General features: G+C 38.7%; 2 protein-coding genes across 8 annotated transcripts; one reads left to right on the top strand and one right to left on the bottom strand.

Annotated features, from left to right (window-relative positions):
• Nucleotides 1-1,368: 1,368 nt before the first annotated feature.
• Nucleotides 1,369-8,049, bottom strand: LOC112273653 (uncharacterized). Of its 7 annotated transcripts, none has more exons than XR_002967110.3 (12): nucleotides 7,825-8,043; nucleotides 6,529-6,721; nucleotides 5,956-6,017; nucleotides 5,646-5,687; nucleotides 5,224-5,486; nucleotides 4,809-5,045; nucleotides 3,883-4,648; nucleotides 3,150-3,672; nucleotides 2,593-2,928; nucleotides 2,167-2,264; nucleotides 1,941-2,073; nucleotides 1,369-1,701 (listed from the first exon to the last, which is right to left on the bottom strand). XR_002967110.3 is itself a non-coding variant. In XM_024502703.3 (12 exons), the coding sequence occupies exons 1-12, from the start codon at nucleotides 7,893-7,895 to the stop codon at nucleotides 2,013-2,015; spliced, it is 2,544 nt and encodes an 847-aa protein (XP_024358471.1). In that variant the 5' UTR covers nucleotides 7,896-8,043; the 3' UTR covers nucleotides 1,856-2,012. The 7 variants fall into 7 exon arrangements, 6 of the variants coding, with proteins under 6 accessions (XP_024358471.1, XP_024358480.1, XP_024358463.1 ...); XM_024502703.3 differs by lacking the exon at nucleotides 1,369-1,701 and having other exon boundaries at nucleotides 1,856-2,073; nucleotides 3,150-3,483; nucleotides 3,592-3,672; XM_024502712.3 differs by lacking the exon at nucleotides 1,369-1,701 and having other exon boundaries at nucleotides 1,856-2,073; nucleotides 3,883-4,021; nucleotides 4,145-4,648.
• Nucleotides 8,050-9,459: 1,410 nt separating this feature from the next.
• LOC112275960 (DEAD-box ATP-dependent RNA helicase 3B, chloroplastic) lies at nucleotides 9,460-14,442 on the top strand. Its single transcript, XM_024506797.3, has 9 exons — nucleotides 9,460-10,136; nucleotides 10,556-10,692; nucleotides 10,948-11,362; nucleotides 11,535-11,633; nucleotides 11,794-12,018; nucleotides 12,119-12,496; nucleotides 12,602-12,835; nucleotides 13,149-13,585; nucleotides 13,834-14,442. Exons 1-9 carry the CDS (start codon nucleotides 9,645-9,647, stop codon nucleotides 13,907-13,909), a joined length of 2,493 nt encoding a protein of 830 aa, XP_024362565.1. The 5' UTR covers nucleotides 9,460-9,644; the 3' UTR covers nucleotides 13,910-14,442.
• Nucleotides 14,443-16,858: the final 2,416 nt, after the last annotated feature.

The following is a 16,858-nucleotide window of genomic DNA, read 5'->3' as shown; positions in this document are numbered from 1 at the left end:
AATGGAATAATCATCCATTACAAAGCTAGATTGATTACTAGAGATGTTTTTACAAAAAAAATGGTATTGACTATGTAGAAAAAAATTCTCTTGTGTTAAAATTAAGTTCATTCTGTATTTTATTATTTCTAGAAGCAATATATGATCTATATGTTTATCAAATAGACATTAAGATTGTATTTTTTCAAGGTCACTTAAATAATGAAATTTATATAGCTCAACCAAAGGGTTATACTAATCCTCACTTTTTACATAAAATTTGTAAGTTATTAAAAATTATATATAAATTAAAATAAGCTTTGTATATGTGGAATGAATAATTTAACCATTATTTCATTAAAAATATTTATTTTAATTGTGAAGTAGGTTCTAATATATATATTTATTTATTTATTTATTTATTTATTTATTTATTTATTTATTTATTTATATAATTAAATAAAAAAAAGCTAGTACATTAAAATTTTATTATATTAGCATTACATGTAGACAATTCTATTATTATTAGTAATGATATACAATTCTTAGGCACAACTAAAAGGCTTTTGAAATGACTAATAAAAAATCCACTAAAAGTGGAGATAGTTTTTTAAGCATGATAATTGAATGCATTAAAATTAATAAATCTATTAATATATCAAAAATTAAATATATAACTAAATTTCTTATCAAATTTAATATGTATAATTGTAAACATGATTCAACCCTGCTTGAAGATTAATTAATAATATGAATCCAATTGATTCTAAATATATAGAGACAATGAAGGATGTTCTATATTTAATTTCCACAAAGTGTTCAATGCATGCCATGACGTATAATAGGCAGAATATTGCTTTTATTACTAGCCAAGTTCCCAAGTTTATTGCCAATCTAATTTAAGCACATTGGTACATAGTAAAATGTTTAATGCGATATTTTAAAGATACTTTAAATTATAGAATTATTTATCAAATTAAACAAAGTTCTATTGATTATCAACATTAAGTTTAAAATTGAAGTAATAGTAAATAAGTCAAGTAATGAAAACTCTCAAAGATCCACTTTAGATTATGTATTTATATTAACCAATGGAGCTATTTCTTGGCAAAGTTAGCAATAACCTATTATTGCATTATCTTCTACCAAAAAAAATATACAACTTGTACTTTAGTTGCAAAAGAAGCTATTTAGATTTTAAAATTAATAAATGACATAGACTATCACCAATTGAATATCTTACCTTTATATTACAATAACCAATTTTTAATTCTCTAATCTAAAAATCCACACCATCATAATCCATCAAAGTATATTGATATAAAATATTATTATTCTAGAAAAATTATTTAACATAGAAATATTTCCATTCTATTATGACCAATCAAAGATATGGTAGTTGATGCTTAGACAAAAGCATTTAAAATTAATAGAATAATTTTAGTAAGTAGTTATTATATTTAGACAATAACATCATGTCCCCTTACATTTAAGTCCCATCATATTAAAGGTTGACATCAACCTTTGTAATATACACTTAACAAGAACTAGTTAATATCATTGTTACTGTTGTATAATACGTTCTTTTTTCTACTTCTCCTCTGTTAACACCCGGGAGACCAAAGCATTTCGAAACCACTTGTACTACCATTCAAGGTTTCCTCATTCAAACTCATACCACTTGTGAGTCACACTTTTACGCTGAGAGCTGCCGATTCATAGCTGCAGGAAATTGAGCATGTTGTGTGGACCACAGACTTTTAGAGGGAGTTTCGTGTTATTCGGGAGTCACGCAAACAATGTGTTTATTGTTTGTACTAAAGAAAAATGCTATGTAAGGTATTGCAGCAACGATGTTGGATATTAAAACAAGACAAGCTTTCAAGTAAAAAATTTATTACTTAAAAATCCAACATTGTTGCTTTTGAGAAAAAAATTGATTTGTAGACTTAAGACTCTACCTATGCAAGGTTATGATGGATAATCCGAAAAATTGTTGCACGAGTTTTACAGAAAAATGTGCCCATTTTAGTTCAGTTCTCTGTTGTAGAGCTTTGGTTTCTTAGATTGCCTTTCCCTCTACTCTTCAGGGCCCTGCAAGAAACAAAAAAACTCTTCTGCATGAGATTAGTATGCTTAGACGATGTTGCTTAAAAATAACTCGCAGGAATCTAGTTCCTAGCTCACCGTATCTTCGCATCATAAAACTGCAGTTTCTCCAGGAGCAAATGGATTGTCTCATCTGCTTCAAATTCTGTGATAATATTTTCTCCTACTTCTGACCCCTGCACAAAACCCCGACATTAGGAATCACATTCTGGGTGTTGTGCATGGAATAAGTATCAGAATCTCTACCCTGTTCTTCCTGAGGTGCCCAACCAACCATGACAAGACGAAAGATAACTCTTGCTTTGTGAAGCTACGTATGCTCAGCACCTCATATATTTTTGCGAACGGAACGTGCATGCTCAACAAGACATCATTCACAATACACCTTGAGCAGTTACGAAGCTATCATCAGATTGGTGGTTGGCCAAAGAAATGACCAGTCCAACATAAGCGTGAGCTAAGATCCCTTCTCAGTCGTTAAGGTTTATCAGTGGATGTGCTTACTTGTAGAGCAGCTAGTAACGGTTGTACAACTGATGCCAGGGCTGCTACACTATTTTTCCCAACACATTTCACCAGCTCTGTGCATTGGGGTTGAGATTTTGATCCTTGCAATTCTCTATATGGGTCGTGGGTATTAACTTCCGAAACTTTCACCCCTCTCACAATGTTTATCCTTTCTTCTAGTGATGTCTCAACCTCTGCGACAGGGAAATCAGCGCTGCACACTTCGGTGATCGAAGAAGTAGTAGGGCTTGCAGCATAAGTTTCTTGACGTCCAAACCAAGAGCACACGGTTGGGGAAGTGTTACAGCCGCCGCCGACCCATTCACGTATTACCTGTGATGGAGTCATAGTCATGTTACTGGCATTCGGAAACAACTGCTATTCATGCATAATTTATAGCCTGCGACGTAAGAAGTGCAAATTCTCGACTGTGTTAGGCCTTCGCCATATGAGTAAGCTCGAGGTCATGGAAATTTAGAATGACATCATTGATAGAAATCATGAGATGGATTTACTGAACGGAAACCGAAGAAGACCCAGGAGGTATCAGTTACCTCTGATATCAAAAGGTCCAATTCAGGCGAGACTATGGAGCTTGTTGACGAATGGTGCAAGCGTTGAGAAACCTGGCAGCTGGTTGCGCAGTGATCCTCTTTCACAGTCAATACCAAGGGGAAGAATGTTTCGAGTGACAGGTCACTACTAATCTCAACCTGAATGCTAGCCTTCTCAGACGGCATGCACGTTTCTGCAATCTGCGCAGCTTCGTTTGCGGCATGTGTCCTCACTGGAGCAGGAAACATGTAAGACGTTTGATCTGATTGCCGTGTTTCGAGGATCTTTGCAGAAACGGTTCCAGGAGAGTGGTTCCCAGCTTCTCTGCTGTTACTGTGATCAAACACCAAGTTATTGTTTGGAATCCCGGCAGTTAAAGCACTGCAGTCAAAGTCTTCTTGACCTCTTTCTTTGAAGTTGCTATTGACGGCTGCTCCTAACCTTGAATCTTTTCGTTGGTTGTGTCGGAGAGCCAGTTCTTCACGCTCCTCAACAACTGCTACACCGTTAGAAGACTTGCAGCTGAGGCCTGCAGTCGAATGTGAGTGATGGACATAGCACGCCACTTCGAAGGTTTTCGAACAAAAGGGTTATACATCCACAAAGAAGAACTGCACGATACAATATGCATCTGGGAAATGATCTATGATTCGAAACTACTCTTATTTTACATGGCAATTGGTGTCCTCAAGCTGCAGTAATAGTACACATTGAAGTCGTGAAGTAACCAACCTTACAAATTCTGAAGCCACTGGAGACATTGAACTATTTTGAGAAAGGTAAGGTTGGGGTGGGTAAGCCCATCGCCCTTCGCATGAAGCCTTAAACTGATGCTCAGATGATGAAGACCTCAAACTTGCTCGTTTTCTTCCTGAATTTCCCAAATCCATTTGCAAATCCTCCATCAATACTTGAACCCTTCTAGTCTCCAAACATCCAGGTTCATATGAACTCATTCTAACCCATCTTTCTACACAGCTCCGACTCTCTATACCTGACATATCAGGGTCATAACCTCCCGCTCCCTGCCAAAAACTTCCAGCGTGACTCAACGGAATCTGCGTGGAGCACGAATTATTGTACTTTGGGTAGTTTTTTATGGACGTTTTTCTCATAGAGTAGGGGTGCTGACAGTCCACAACATTTGGCCGCTGTCTTTCTGTGGTAGTTCTATCACTTCTACTTCCCGTTAGTAGTCTGCCATTCGCATTCGTTCCACCCAAATAAACATTCCCAAAATTGATCCGCTCGAGAGATTCCCAATCACCATTGTTTGCTTGCTTTGAAGAAACGCTGAATTTCTCAGAATGTAGGTGTTCACTTTTGCTCAACCACCGCACATCGCTACACGCAGTTTTTACTTCGTTCATTACTGGAAGTTTAGCGGAAGTGGCCCTAGATGTTTCAGGGACTGATATGTCACAAATCATCGATTCATGGCACAAAACTGAGGATTGTAGAGATGACAACTCCGTAGTCTGCCATCCATATTGTTTTCCTGTATACAGATGAGAAAATTTAGAAAATCTGGCTGAATGCTCAAGAGTCATCAAAAAGATAGAGCATTTCGATAAGACAATTTCAACAGAAGTCTGCTACATCACAAAGGTTCTTTAATAAAAAAAGGAATAAAACACGAAAGATATGTATCCACTGACTTGTGTTGAAGGTGGGAAGATGACAAGCTGGATCTGCACTGCCCGTTAATCCATCAGAAATATTCACCAAATTTCGGCAAGTGAGGTCAGCTCCCACCTCTGCAAGGGCTGTAGCACTTTCCAGCATCCTCTCGGTTGCTAGAGCACTGCAATGTCCAGCACCTTTTTTCAAGAAGGCATTCGCAGCTCTGCTGGCAGCCATCTCTCTAGCGCTCACTTGTTCCAGATGTTTTGTATCTGCAGAAGTATCAACTTCATTCACATTTAATTGAATGAGCAGTTTCTGACTGCCGACTTTTGGCATTTATTTGGTCCTAAAACTCCTAACAATCTATCAGTTCTGTAAAATGAAATATGAGCATGCGGAATAAATTTGAAACGGACAGATATTAAGCACCATTATGAGAGAGTTCACCTTCATTACTGGAGGAGTTTTGTTCCATGATCAAATTGCACTCGCCTAGAATTTTCTCAATCTCCTCGAAATTCCTCGTAACCACATCTCCTGTGCAACGATGGCTCTTGCGATTTCGTCGCTCACGTGTTTCTAAACTATGGGGTGAACATAATCTAGTGCCAGGCAAGTTAGATGTCTGTATGCCGCTAGTGTGAAAGCCTGATTTTCTGGTAAGAGCTACAGAAGACTTGCAAGTGTGTTCCCCTTCAAGAACCTGCTGACTACACACCCAAACAACACTCCAGTTCTTCATAGCAGAATATGATGATAAGAAAAATTAGGCCTACAATATGAGACCATTACATGAAGTTCCTGTTTTGACATGGAACCATGATATTTGTAGCAGGTAGTGCAATCATTCGCATCAAAACTGAATGCACCTGAACTGATGCAGTCTGAACAATTTGTATTGCATATTTTTCCTGAATGCCCATTCCAGTAGAAGAAAGTGTTCATGCGATCAATAACAATGGCACTTGCTGAAGCGATGGCAGTATGTTTAAATTATCACAATACAGATTTCTGAAATAAATTTCATAGTTATAGCTTCAACACGGATGCGAAAAAAAGACTTGAAGCTTGCAATTCCATACTTCAGTATACACTAACTTCGTATCTGAGACATCAAAACAAAATCTGTAAAACGATTCTTCAGCCCATCATGATATCAATGCGTAAGAAAGCAAATACCTGCGACGCAGAACTTCTGTAGCACGACGGTCGAGGTCCTGAAAGTTTGCAAAATCGTCCATCTGGAATTTCAGAGGATTGTAAGTACTTGTGTTTTACAAGAAACTGAAATGTAGGATCAGCAGGCATACAAGGTCTCCTAATGTATTACTTTAGAAAACATCCAAGTGCTGCAAAATACCTGAGACAGGAACACGTCCTGTAATTGAGAGGAATAATACAATGGCTAGCGTTGGTGAAATTTCTAGAAAAAAATGTGTAGCCCTAGTGCTTTAGAATTTCAACTTGGACTAATTGGTATGTAGTATTTGCTAAGACGTTATTAGGACTGATACATGGTATTAACAATTGCAGAGCAGGTCTTGAGGCCAAAGTAATCAAACAGCTCGCACAGACTGATCGAGGATTGTGAACGCAAAAATCGTTGAATCAATCATCAGTAAATAACGGCAGTAACAAAGGGTTTAGGTGTGTCTCTGGTACAGGCACAGAATTGTCCTGCTGAAAACTCGAGTTGATCTTGGCTGAAAATTTAAAGAAGACATTCAATAGATGCTGACTGAAAAGACAGACCTCTTGCATGGAGCTGCGAGCGGCGTTCTGTATCGCATTCCAGCAATACTTGTGAGCGGGGAAGGGCCTTGTGTCGTTCACTGGCTTCGTTCCCCCATTAAAATCTTCTTCTGAAGAAAAGACCCGGTTACCATTTCGGACGGCTAGCCATGACAACTCCTCTCTGTATTTCCGCACCATTTCTCGTATAGACCTGCTTCACAACCCCTAATTAGAGTCTGAAACGATTTATGATGAAAGTATTCTTTGCAATTAAGTGAGCACAAGTGCGATTACCCACATTTTCTGCAAGAGAGGAGCACTAACAACCCTCAAGTATTCAAAAAATAAATCAAAAATCAAATCAAAGCAAAGAACACTCTACTGAGCTTTCCTTCACAGAGTAAATCAGAATTACTCGGAACTAGTCAACGAACATGTTATTTCCCATTGTACAATCGGTAGATAAGACCTATGGCATGCTTTAGCTGCGGTCATTTTGTGAACAAGGTTTTGGAGAACAATCAGAAGTAACTACATTAAATATGTAATTCATAACTACACACTCGAGTCCTCGGTACCATATTTATGAGTTGACAACCTGACACCTAGACTGGGATTAAAAGACGTCGCAAATAACATGGAATATTCCTCAAAAAATATCAGTTTACTTCTAAACTTGTTTACGATATCTTCAAATTCTCACCAGTTTGGTCATCAACCATGCTCAGCAACAGAGATGCGATCATTAGAAAAGTGTCACAACTAGTACCTACTGTTCGTACTCATTCATCCCCGAGCAACCATTGCTAAATCAAGGCGCTTCTGAGAGTGATCATGCAATTTGTTATCATCACTCAATACAATCTTTCGCAAATTTTTCAACAAAGATATATTTCAAGATGCTTGAAATAATTATTTGCGGAATACACTTAAGCAACAACAGATAAATTGCTCTCAAAAGTAACGTTAAACCAGCGAAGAAGTTTACAGCGACTAGCAATTCTCTGTAATACTGTCTCACTTGAAGAGAATCAAAGTCATTAAATAAAAGTTAATAAAATGAATTATTTAAGAAATTTGAAAATAAAACATTATACGATAAAACAATTACTGCACAAGTCACACCTAAAGGATAATCCCAGATTCGTTATCACACAACACGACCTCTAAGAACTGTTGGTTTCTTGACCAAGCACATGATCGAACCACTGCGTCAAGAAATCCTGGTACAGAAACGATCCAAGGTAAACATGCTAACAATAAATCCTGATCTAAAGACGCGAAGCATGCCGACAAGAGCAGCAAGAGAGTAACCTGGCAAGAAAGCAGCAAACAGCGAATGTAGAGACGATGGGAAGGGGAGAGGAGAACGGTGATCCTTGCATGCGTGATGAATCCACTCACCCGATGGAATGAGCCATGATCGGGCCCATACACGCAACAACAGCAAATGTAAACTCTCACCCTAATCCACCAAGACAGCAATTAAAGCAGCAACAGCAGCAACAGCAGCAGCAAGAATGAAGCTATGCAAAGCTGGTTGAGTGGAGGAAGAGGCGACGACGCCGACATCGCAACAACTAACCGCCGCGGCTGCGTCCACGCCCGTCAACGACCATCAACTTTCGTCTTCGTTCGTCCATGTCCGTCCGCCGTTGGCACCGACCCAAAGAAGACTACCTGCCGTGTGAACAGGATACCGTCATCCTAGAATGCTATTATAGACATAGCAATGTGGATGGACTAAATAAAGATATGGTTGAAAAATCAATTGAAATATTATTCATTTAATCAAGGAAGACATTCAGATGAATAAGTGGGTGTAAAATTATGAATTCAATTATTCTGTTAAAGAATAATTGAAGATCTTACGCATGAAAAATAGATTTTAATACAAAAATACATATATATAACTATAAAAAAAACTATAAAAAAATCTAAAATCTAAATATAGCGTTTATCTTTTCTGATTGAATATTTAAAATCAGTGGATTCATGAGTATACATTCATTTGCAGTTGTACAACCTAAGGTTTGATACATGATTAGCAATATTGAATTAGCTATTGCAATTCAGTTGTTATGATTCATGTAAAAATTTTACTGATCGTCAAAATCTGGCTTTTATTTTATGTTATCCTGTTTATTTCTAAATCAAAAAGATTACTTTAATTTTTTATTTTTGCATTGTAAATTTAAGTGGTCAAATAGAATAATTTTTTTAAAAAATGTGTGGATTTAGACCCCCTCCAACATAGGTTACAGATTGCAAAAAGAGCTCAGATTTGCATCCTAATCTAATTTCTTTATTTGAAGAAAAAACTTTGAAGTTTGTAGTGAGACACTTTAATAATCCCACTTGAATAACCCCCTTTTTTTTTTCTCATTAATATATTCCTTTACATACTTATTTTTTTGTAGTTGGACATGGGTGGATTCTACATCTATAATTAGAAAAATCAACAATACAGTGTGCGAATATGTGTTATTTTCTTTATTTTATTATTTTTTTCTCATGAGAATATTTTTGAAAGAGTAAAACATACCTCTTTATTGTGTTCATTTTTCTCTATTTTTATGTTATTTTTTCCCCCTTTCTTTTCCAATTACAATGAAAAATCTTCATTATTTAATATTATTACTATTATTTTTACTGTAAGATATTTCAGAGAAAAGGTAACCTTTTTTTATTGGAAGATATTTTAATGAAATTACCGGAAACGCAGAAGGGGACCCAAACCCAGCAGCAGCCTTGGGAAGAAACGAGGGGTCCACGTCACCCTCCAACTCAGCATTGAGAATGCGCCACGCAAGCGGCGAAGCTGGGGCTCTGCTGTCCCCACGCTGGTTGTGGCTAAGGTTCTGCTTGCGTCCCTTGCTTTCCCAGCGTCTCTCTATCTATCCAACCCTCATAAACCCAAAACCTTCGACCTCCGATATTTCCTTTCTCCCCAGGACGTGCTGCATTTCGCAGCTCAAGCTGTGCCTCCCTTGCTCCACACCACGGCTGGCTGGCTGGCTTCCTGGACTTCGTGGAGTTTGTTTGTTTGTGTTGTTCAGTAGTGTCTCAATCGCGGAGAGTTGAAATTCGTTGAGGTTGTTGTTTACGGGAATTGTGTGGAAAGGAGAGTAGGGATGGCTACCATTGTCGGAGCCCCGTCTTTGTGCACAGCGGGTGTGGCAGTGGAGAAGTCCCTAGGGGCAGCGTCTTCTTCGTTGGCAGGGGAGCGGGTGCGGGTGAGGACCAGAGCTGTCTGCGTTTGTGCAGGAAAGGGACTGCAAATTGTCGGGCAGGCTGTGCAGAGGGACGGGAGGAACCAGGGGGAGAAGCCATGGGATACGCAGAGGGCTTTGTATGTCGCGAACGATGACCGAGCCACTGAGACGAATGCTGTGGCGACGGACTTTTTGGTTGCTCAGAAAGGGAGAGCGGGATCGTTTGGTTACTCCCGCGGAACCGACAGTGAAGAAGATGAGAGCGACATTGATGATGATGCTGAGGTAATAAGAGTGGATAATGAGTCCATGGATGATGGCGACGAGTTGGCTATTTCTCGCCTAGGCATTCCTGATGCCGTTGCGGACGCCTTGGCGAAACGTGGCATCACGCAGCTCTTCCCTATTCAGGTTTGTGTCACCGTATGCCCGAAATGTCGAGGAGGAATGATGTCAAAGGGATAATTGGCATAGTACACTTGTGGTCGTCAACTGTTTGTAGGTTTTTCTTCTCTATTGAAGGGTTCTGCTGAGCAGTATGGTCTTGGTCCTTTCGCAGCAATACTACTTCGAGAATTCCGCTTTTGCATGATGATAGGGTTTATTTCACTTGTTAACAGAGTGAACGTTATTAATTTTTTTTGAATTGTATCTTAATGGATTAATTGCCAGAATTTCTCAATTGCAGCTCTGACAGGCTTTAGAAAATATGGCTAACTTTTATAATTGTCATATTCCAGTTAGTGCACTGAATTTCAAATTTAACTTTGAAAACGCAGTGACACGGGCATTCTACATAATTTGAGTTTCGTGGGTGGTGGTTATCGCAGAGGGCAGTACTTGAGCCAGCTATGCAGGGGAGGGATTTGATTGGAAGAGCCAAGACTGGGACAGGGAAAACATTAGCGTTTGGAATTCCTATTATTAACAACATAATACGCGAGAATGAAGAAAACAGAGTCGCAAGGTATATTTTATTGCCATATTTGTCGCGATCTAAATCTTTTGTGTCGTATGTTCGTGGTTGGTTCCTTCATCAAATATCTTCACAATTTAAAAGGTTTGGGATTTTAGAATCTTCTTTTTAATGTAAAGCGAAGCGAATCATAATTTTGTTATTATCTTTGAACCAATGGCTCGGCGTAGTTGTTTCTCACTTGCCTTGTCTTAGCTCCCACTGTGAGTTGGAATCCTCACAAGTTGCATGGTATACAAAATGTAGGCGATCTGGTCGGGCACCTCGAGCTCTGGTTTTGGCGCCTACAAGAGAACTAGCGAAGCAGGTTGAACGTGAATTTATGGAATCCGCCCCCATGCTGTCGACAATTTGTGTATACGGAGGAGTGGCTATATCTTCACAGCAGCGTTTATTGACGAGGGGTGTAGATATTGCTGTTGGAACGCCAGGTCGCATAATTGATTTGATCAATAGAGGGTCATTGCGCCTACAGGAAGTTCGGTTTTTGGTTCTAGATGAGGCCGATCAGATGTTGGCTGTCGGTTTTGAAGAAGATGTTGAACAGATTTTAGAACAGATGCCCAACCAGCGCCAGAGTATGCTGTTCTCAGCCACTATGCCAACCTGGGTTAAAAAATTGTCTCGTAAATATCTGCATGATGCTCTGACAATCGATTTGGTAAGACGCTCTCTGAGTGTGTTAGATTATACATGCACTTCAGACTGAATTGACACATTACGGTTTTAGACGATTGAGACAATAATGTTTATGAATTATTTGAGAGCACTCTCATTTTCCTATTTTCGGCTTGTCAGGATTAGGTCTAATCTATGTCTTGGGCTTCCTGCAGGTGGGGGAGAGTGATGAAAAGCTGGCGGACCGTATTAAGCTGTATGCTGTAGCGACAGTCCCACAAGCCAAACGTTCTATTCTAAACGACTTGATAGCGGTACGAAGTTCTTAGTCAGTGTTCTTACTTTTTGTGCATTGTGGATTCCAACGCAACGCACTGTTTGTCTTTCCTTGGCAAACCACTGTCCTATCTCTGGTTTGTATATTTCTGCGTGGTGGAGTGATAACATACACCATGGCCCGCTTGGTGTCCTCAGGTTTATGGCAAAGGCGGCAAAACTATCGTGTTTACACAGACTAAGCGGGATGCGGATGATGTCGCCACTGCTATGGCTCGCACTCTGGGTTGCGAGGCTTTACACGGCGACATTTCTCAAAGTCAGCGAGAAAAGACTTTGAATGCTTTCCGGGAAGGAAACTTTTCAGTACTCGTCGCCACCGATGTAGCTGCGCGTGGTTTAGATATTCCTAATGTCGACTTGGTGAGTAGTAATGCTAATCAGCCACTTTCGACAGCTTTTCGTTAGTCTGGATAACTTCAATTTTGGATTTTTCTGATTTACTGACTTTGTGTTCCTGCAGGTTATTCATTATGAAATACCCAACGACCCTGAAACATTTGTCCACCGATCCGGGCGAACAGGACGAGCTGGGAAAGATGGAACAGCTATTCTCATGTACTCCGACAGGCAAACTCGAACAATGAGACTCATTGAGAGAGATGTTGGCTGCAAGTTTACAAAGATTAGTGCGCCCAGAGTAGAAGATGTGTTGAAGGCAAGCACTGAAAGTGCAACTGACGTTATCAAGCGGGTACACCCTGAGGTAGCTGAAGTATTCATGCCTACTGCTGAAGAACTTTTGAAGGAACAAGGACCTCATGCATTCGCTGCCGCCCTTGCCCACCTCGCAGGCTTCACACAGCTTCCTACATCCCGCTCTCTTCTAACTCATGAAGAGGTATAAACACGCGCACACTCACGCCCACACACTTGTACTACATTTGTGCTTTGAAGTCTTCTTGAAGTTAGTGAATATTTACATAACGTGTTGTTTCATCGACAGGGCGTGACGACACTTCGTTTGGTGCGACCTAGGGGTTCTCGACCTATGACACCCCGTGTTGTAATGGGAGTGTTGTCAGATATTTGGCCAACGGCGGTCGATAAAGTTGGCAAGATTAAAATTGTTGATGATCAAAAGGCTGATGGGGCTGTGTTTGACCTTCCTGAAGATGTGGCGAAAGAACTGTTGAGTAAGCCCACTCGTTCAGGAGAAGTCATCGACGTCTGCCAATCGGTAAGCTCCACTTCTCCCTCCCAGACGTTTCTTCTTGCGGAGACCGGAATTGCATGGAAGTTTCTACAGAACATTTTAGCCAGTGCGACGTGAGTTGTGGAAATTCGAACCGCGGGAAAATCTGGTTAGCTTGCATTCGTCTGAGAGAAGCTACAGCTGTTATAATGCAGGTTTATTTCGATAACAGTGTAATGCGTTACATTTGATGTGTATGTCCATCCTTTTTGATTGCAACATTGAATGTTCTTTGCGTTCGTTGAAACCGTCAGAGTATCATACAGACCAGATCTTCAATCGTTTTTTTTTCTTGCAGCTACCTCGACTAGAAGAGGACGAATTTGGTGCAGGAAGAGGCGGAGACATGTATGGCCGCTTTTCTAGAGCTGGTGGTGGCGGTGGACGAGGAAGTTTTAGTGGAGGTCGTGGCGAAGGAAGAGGTGGTGACCGATTCAGTGACCGCTTTGGTGATAGTGATCGATTCAGTAGTGACCGCTTTGGTGGAAGAGGTGGAAGAGGTGGAAGTGATCGCTTTAGCAGTGATCGCTCCAGTGACCGCTTCAGTAGTGACCGCTCCGGTGACCGTTTTAGCAGTGACCGCTCCAGTGATCGATTCAGCAGTGGCCGTTCCAGTGACCGTTTTGGTGGAAGGATGACTGGTCGTAGCGGTTCAGGGCGTCCCGATGAATGGAGTAGCAGTGATCGTTCTAGCAATGACCGATTCAGCAGCCCGTTTGGTCGCTCTTCCGACAGGTGAGAATTTTCTCAATTTCGTAGTTCAACCGTGTACAGTTCATCATTATCTTAGAGAATACATTGAATCAATAATTTTCACAAGCCTATCGACAATTCTTATAGCTTGTTCGCTATTCCACATAGGAAACAAATCGTGCTACTCCTGCAGCTTTAAAGCATTCAATATTCATTGGAGGAGCTTAAATTTAATTAGCAATTGGATCATGACCTGCCGATCTAAGTACAATGCTTTTTGTTTGATTCAGAGGTTCATTTTCTGGGACATGCTTCATTTGCAACAAACCAGGCCATATAGGGAAGAATTGCCCAGAGAGGCGGTGATTTGTACCAAAACATCGGTGCTACATTTTTTGGCACAGCATCTTTGCTCAAGATTCATCGATTCGGACATCCAAAAACCTGGATGTCACTACTGAATCCAACATCAACCTGCTTGTCAATAAATCAATGTGAACAAGTTGTAGGTCTGGTATCTTTACACCTCACATGGAAAGGACAAGATGAGTGGAAATCTGCTGACATAGTGCGACGGTCAGCTATATAATGTTAGACGTATTCTGTAAGGCTGCTGAGGGTAGAGTCTACTTTGGGATCCAGCACTCAATTAGATTCAGGCTTGCATTGTGATTTTGGTACAAGTAGCCGGTCAATTGGGTGCTTTCGTGACCCTCTAGTGTAAGCCCTGGGGTAGCATGAGTCATCTTTTGGAAGTTCTAGCCACAAAGGTTAGTTGCACCCTGAGCTGCAATGCCCGTATTTCATCTGCAACCTGCACATGGATCTTACATCAAGTAACGATTGTACAATTTGAATTGAATGATTTTTGGAGCAGACTCCTCTTTCACCGTTGCTAATCCCAGTCTATTTTCTCTTCTGTCTCATCGTATCAGGCATATCAAATGTTCAATCATCATAGATGAGAACGGAGAGTGTCATGAGGTAAACAGTGGCACCTTAATTCCACTTACGTACTTCTATCTATTAGATCTCTGTGCTAACATACTTAAATCAATTTTTGTTGATCATGGTTCAGTAACTATCAACATGTTGCTTCTTGTCCACAAATTTGCGAGATTGTTCTTCTCGTACTCTGTTACACACAACTTATGCCATAAACATACAACTCTCTTATTCCATATTTATATATATATATTTATATATTTATATATATATGCATTCTTACATCTGTGCGTGCTTCTTCTTCAATGGCAAACAGTAGCGTAATTGGATAACTGAAAAATTGTACAGTAATAACGATAACAAATTTTGTTCACAACTTTCCTACCTATTCCAAGCTAGAACAAGGACTAAAATGAAGAATACTCTCCTTGACAACATATAGATTGCAAACTGTGAAAAAACTAATTGGAGGTTGAACTACATGTGTGAAATGGTGGTCCTGCATCTACTAAGGATTAAGCTACCAAAATGATTAAAATTGTAATGAGTTGTTAAAAATGTGAAGGATAGATATGAACGTCAAGATAACAAAGGGTGGAAGGAAGAACTCTTGTTGGTCAAAAAATTTACTTTGTGATTGTTTAATGTTAAATTTATTTACAAAATGACTTCAAAGAATTAGGGTATTAATTATTTTTCGAAAAAATATTGCATAAATAATTAATTGGAGGTCATGAGAACTCATTGTTAACATGATTTTAGAGATTACTACTAATTTTTTAATGATACAAAAGTCTCATTGTGTCAGGTATCTAAAATTGGAATACATTTATAAATAATACTTTGAAATAACATAAAAACATTAACACGTTTTTAATCGTATGATTTTTGTATGTGTGTGAAAATACAGAGTGGGTCAAATGAATAAATCAAAATATGTACCTTTACCACAGTTCTTTAATAAAACTTCTTCAATTTTAATGTGATTCGAATGATTTGAAAATAGGACCATAATTTTCATATTATTTTAATTTAAAGTAATTTTTTTTAGAGATTTCATGTAAACTTGAGAAACTTCTAATTAAAACATAAACATTATACAAAAAATAGTGTAAAGTCAAACTTGAATTTCAAAAAAAATACATTAATGTGTGTGAATAACAGTACACATCTGCAAATTTTATTTTTATTTAGTAAAAAAAAATAACATAAATAAAACAAAATAAGGAATCATGTCAGACAAATATTGTCTTCAATTCAATAAAAGAACTAATATGAGGCATTGACTCTTTGATTGGCAATATAACAATTGCTTTACATAAGTTTTTTCATAATACTTTTCTCCAACACATTCTCCACTTCTAACATCCTTTAAAGCACAATATCCACATATTTCTATCTAAGAAATAGACTCCAATTGTCCAATCAACAATGATTCTTAAACATATGAGACATCCATATATATATATATATATATATATATGTATTAGTGGAAACTTATGCCATTGGCCACAAAAAAAAACATTGTAAATTACATGTTGTTAGTTATTTTTTTGTTTGAAGCTTCATATGACGTAAAACTCCATGTTGCATGCCATTCCATGTTGTGGTGCTTTCAAGCTCCATGCCTAGTGATCTCATAGAACTACTCTTGGCAATCTACAGCAACTACATGCAAATTTTGATCTATAATTGATCAAAAGTTGAATTATTGCTTCACTTTTGATAAAAACAATGAGATATGCAACCAATTAGAGATAGTTTTTGTCTCTAGTTTATCTTGTTGGTTTATTCCCATGAACTATTTAGAATAAGAGATACATACAAATATGATAAGGAAATACATACATGTTGGGTAGTGTTCCCCCATCCCCGACACATTCAATTCACTAATTCTTTGGGATCATCCCACGTCACTCTTGCAATACTCGGGATTTGAACCCAAGACTCATACAACATTCACAAAACCCTAATGTTGTTATGTTGTTCACCCTGGATGAAACCCTAATCTCTGATGGGAACAAGTATAGATTGCATGGGGTCTAGCTCATTGATAGCCTGAATCTGAACCCAGACTCACATTTGCATGTATCCAAGTTCATTTCCACAAAACTCTTGCCAATTTTCCTCCTCTTGTTGAATCTATACAATTTTTGTTACATGGAACATAATAATTAATTTTGTTGGGTTTTAAGTCTTGTTCTCTCAATGTGTAAAGATGTTTTTTTGTGAATGAAAGCACAAACTCTAGAAGCAAAAAAAGAAAAAAGAAAAAAAAAAAAAAAAAAGAGTATAACTGTTCTGTCCTTTATTTATTGCTTCATTACTTGTCTCTCACATTGAATTTATCCATTTTTGTATGAAATATAG

This window comes from Physcomitrium patens, chromosome 2 (assembly GCF_059467195.1).
Source record: "Physcomitrium patens ecotype Gransden chromosome 2, ASM5946719v1, whole genome shotgun sequence".
NCBI classification, from domain to species: Eukaryota; Viridiplantae; Streptophyta; class Bryopsida; order Funariales; family Funariaceae; genus Physcomitrium; species Physcomitrium patens.
Note: the sequence above shows the minus strand (reverse complement) of the source record. Positions and strands in the feature narration are given on the sequence as shown.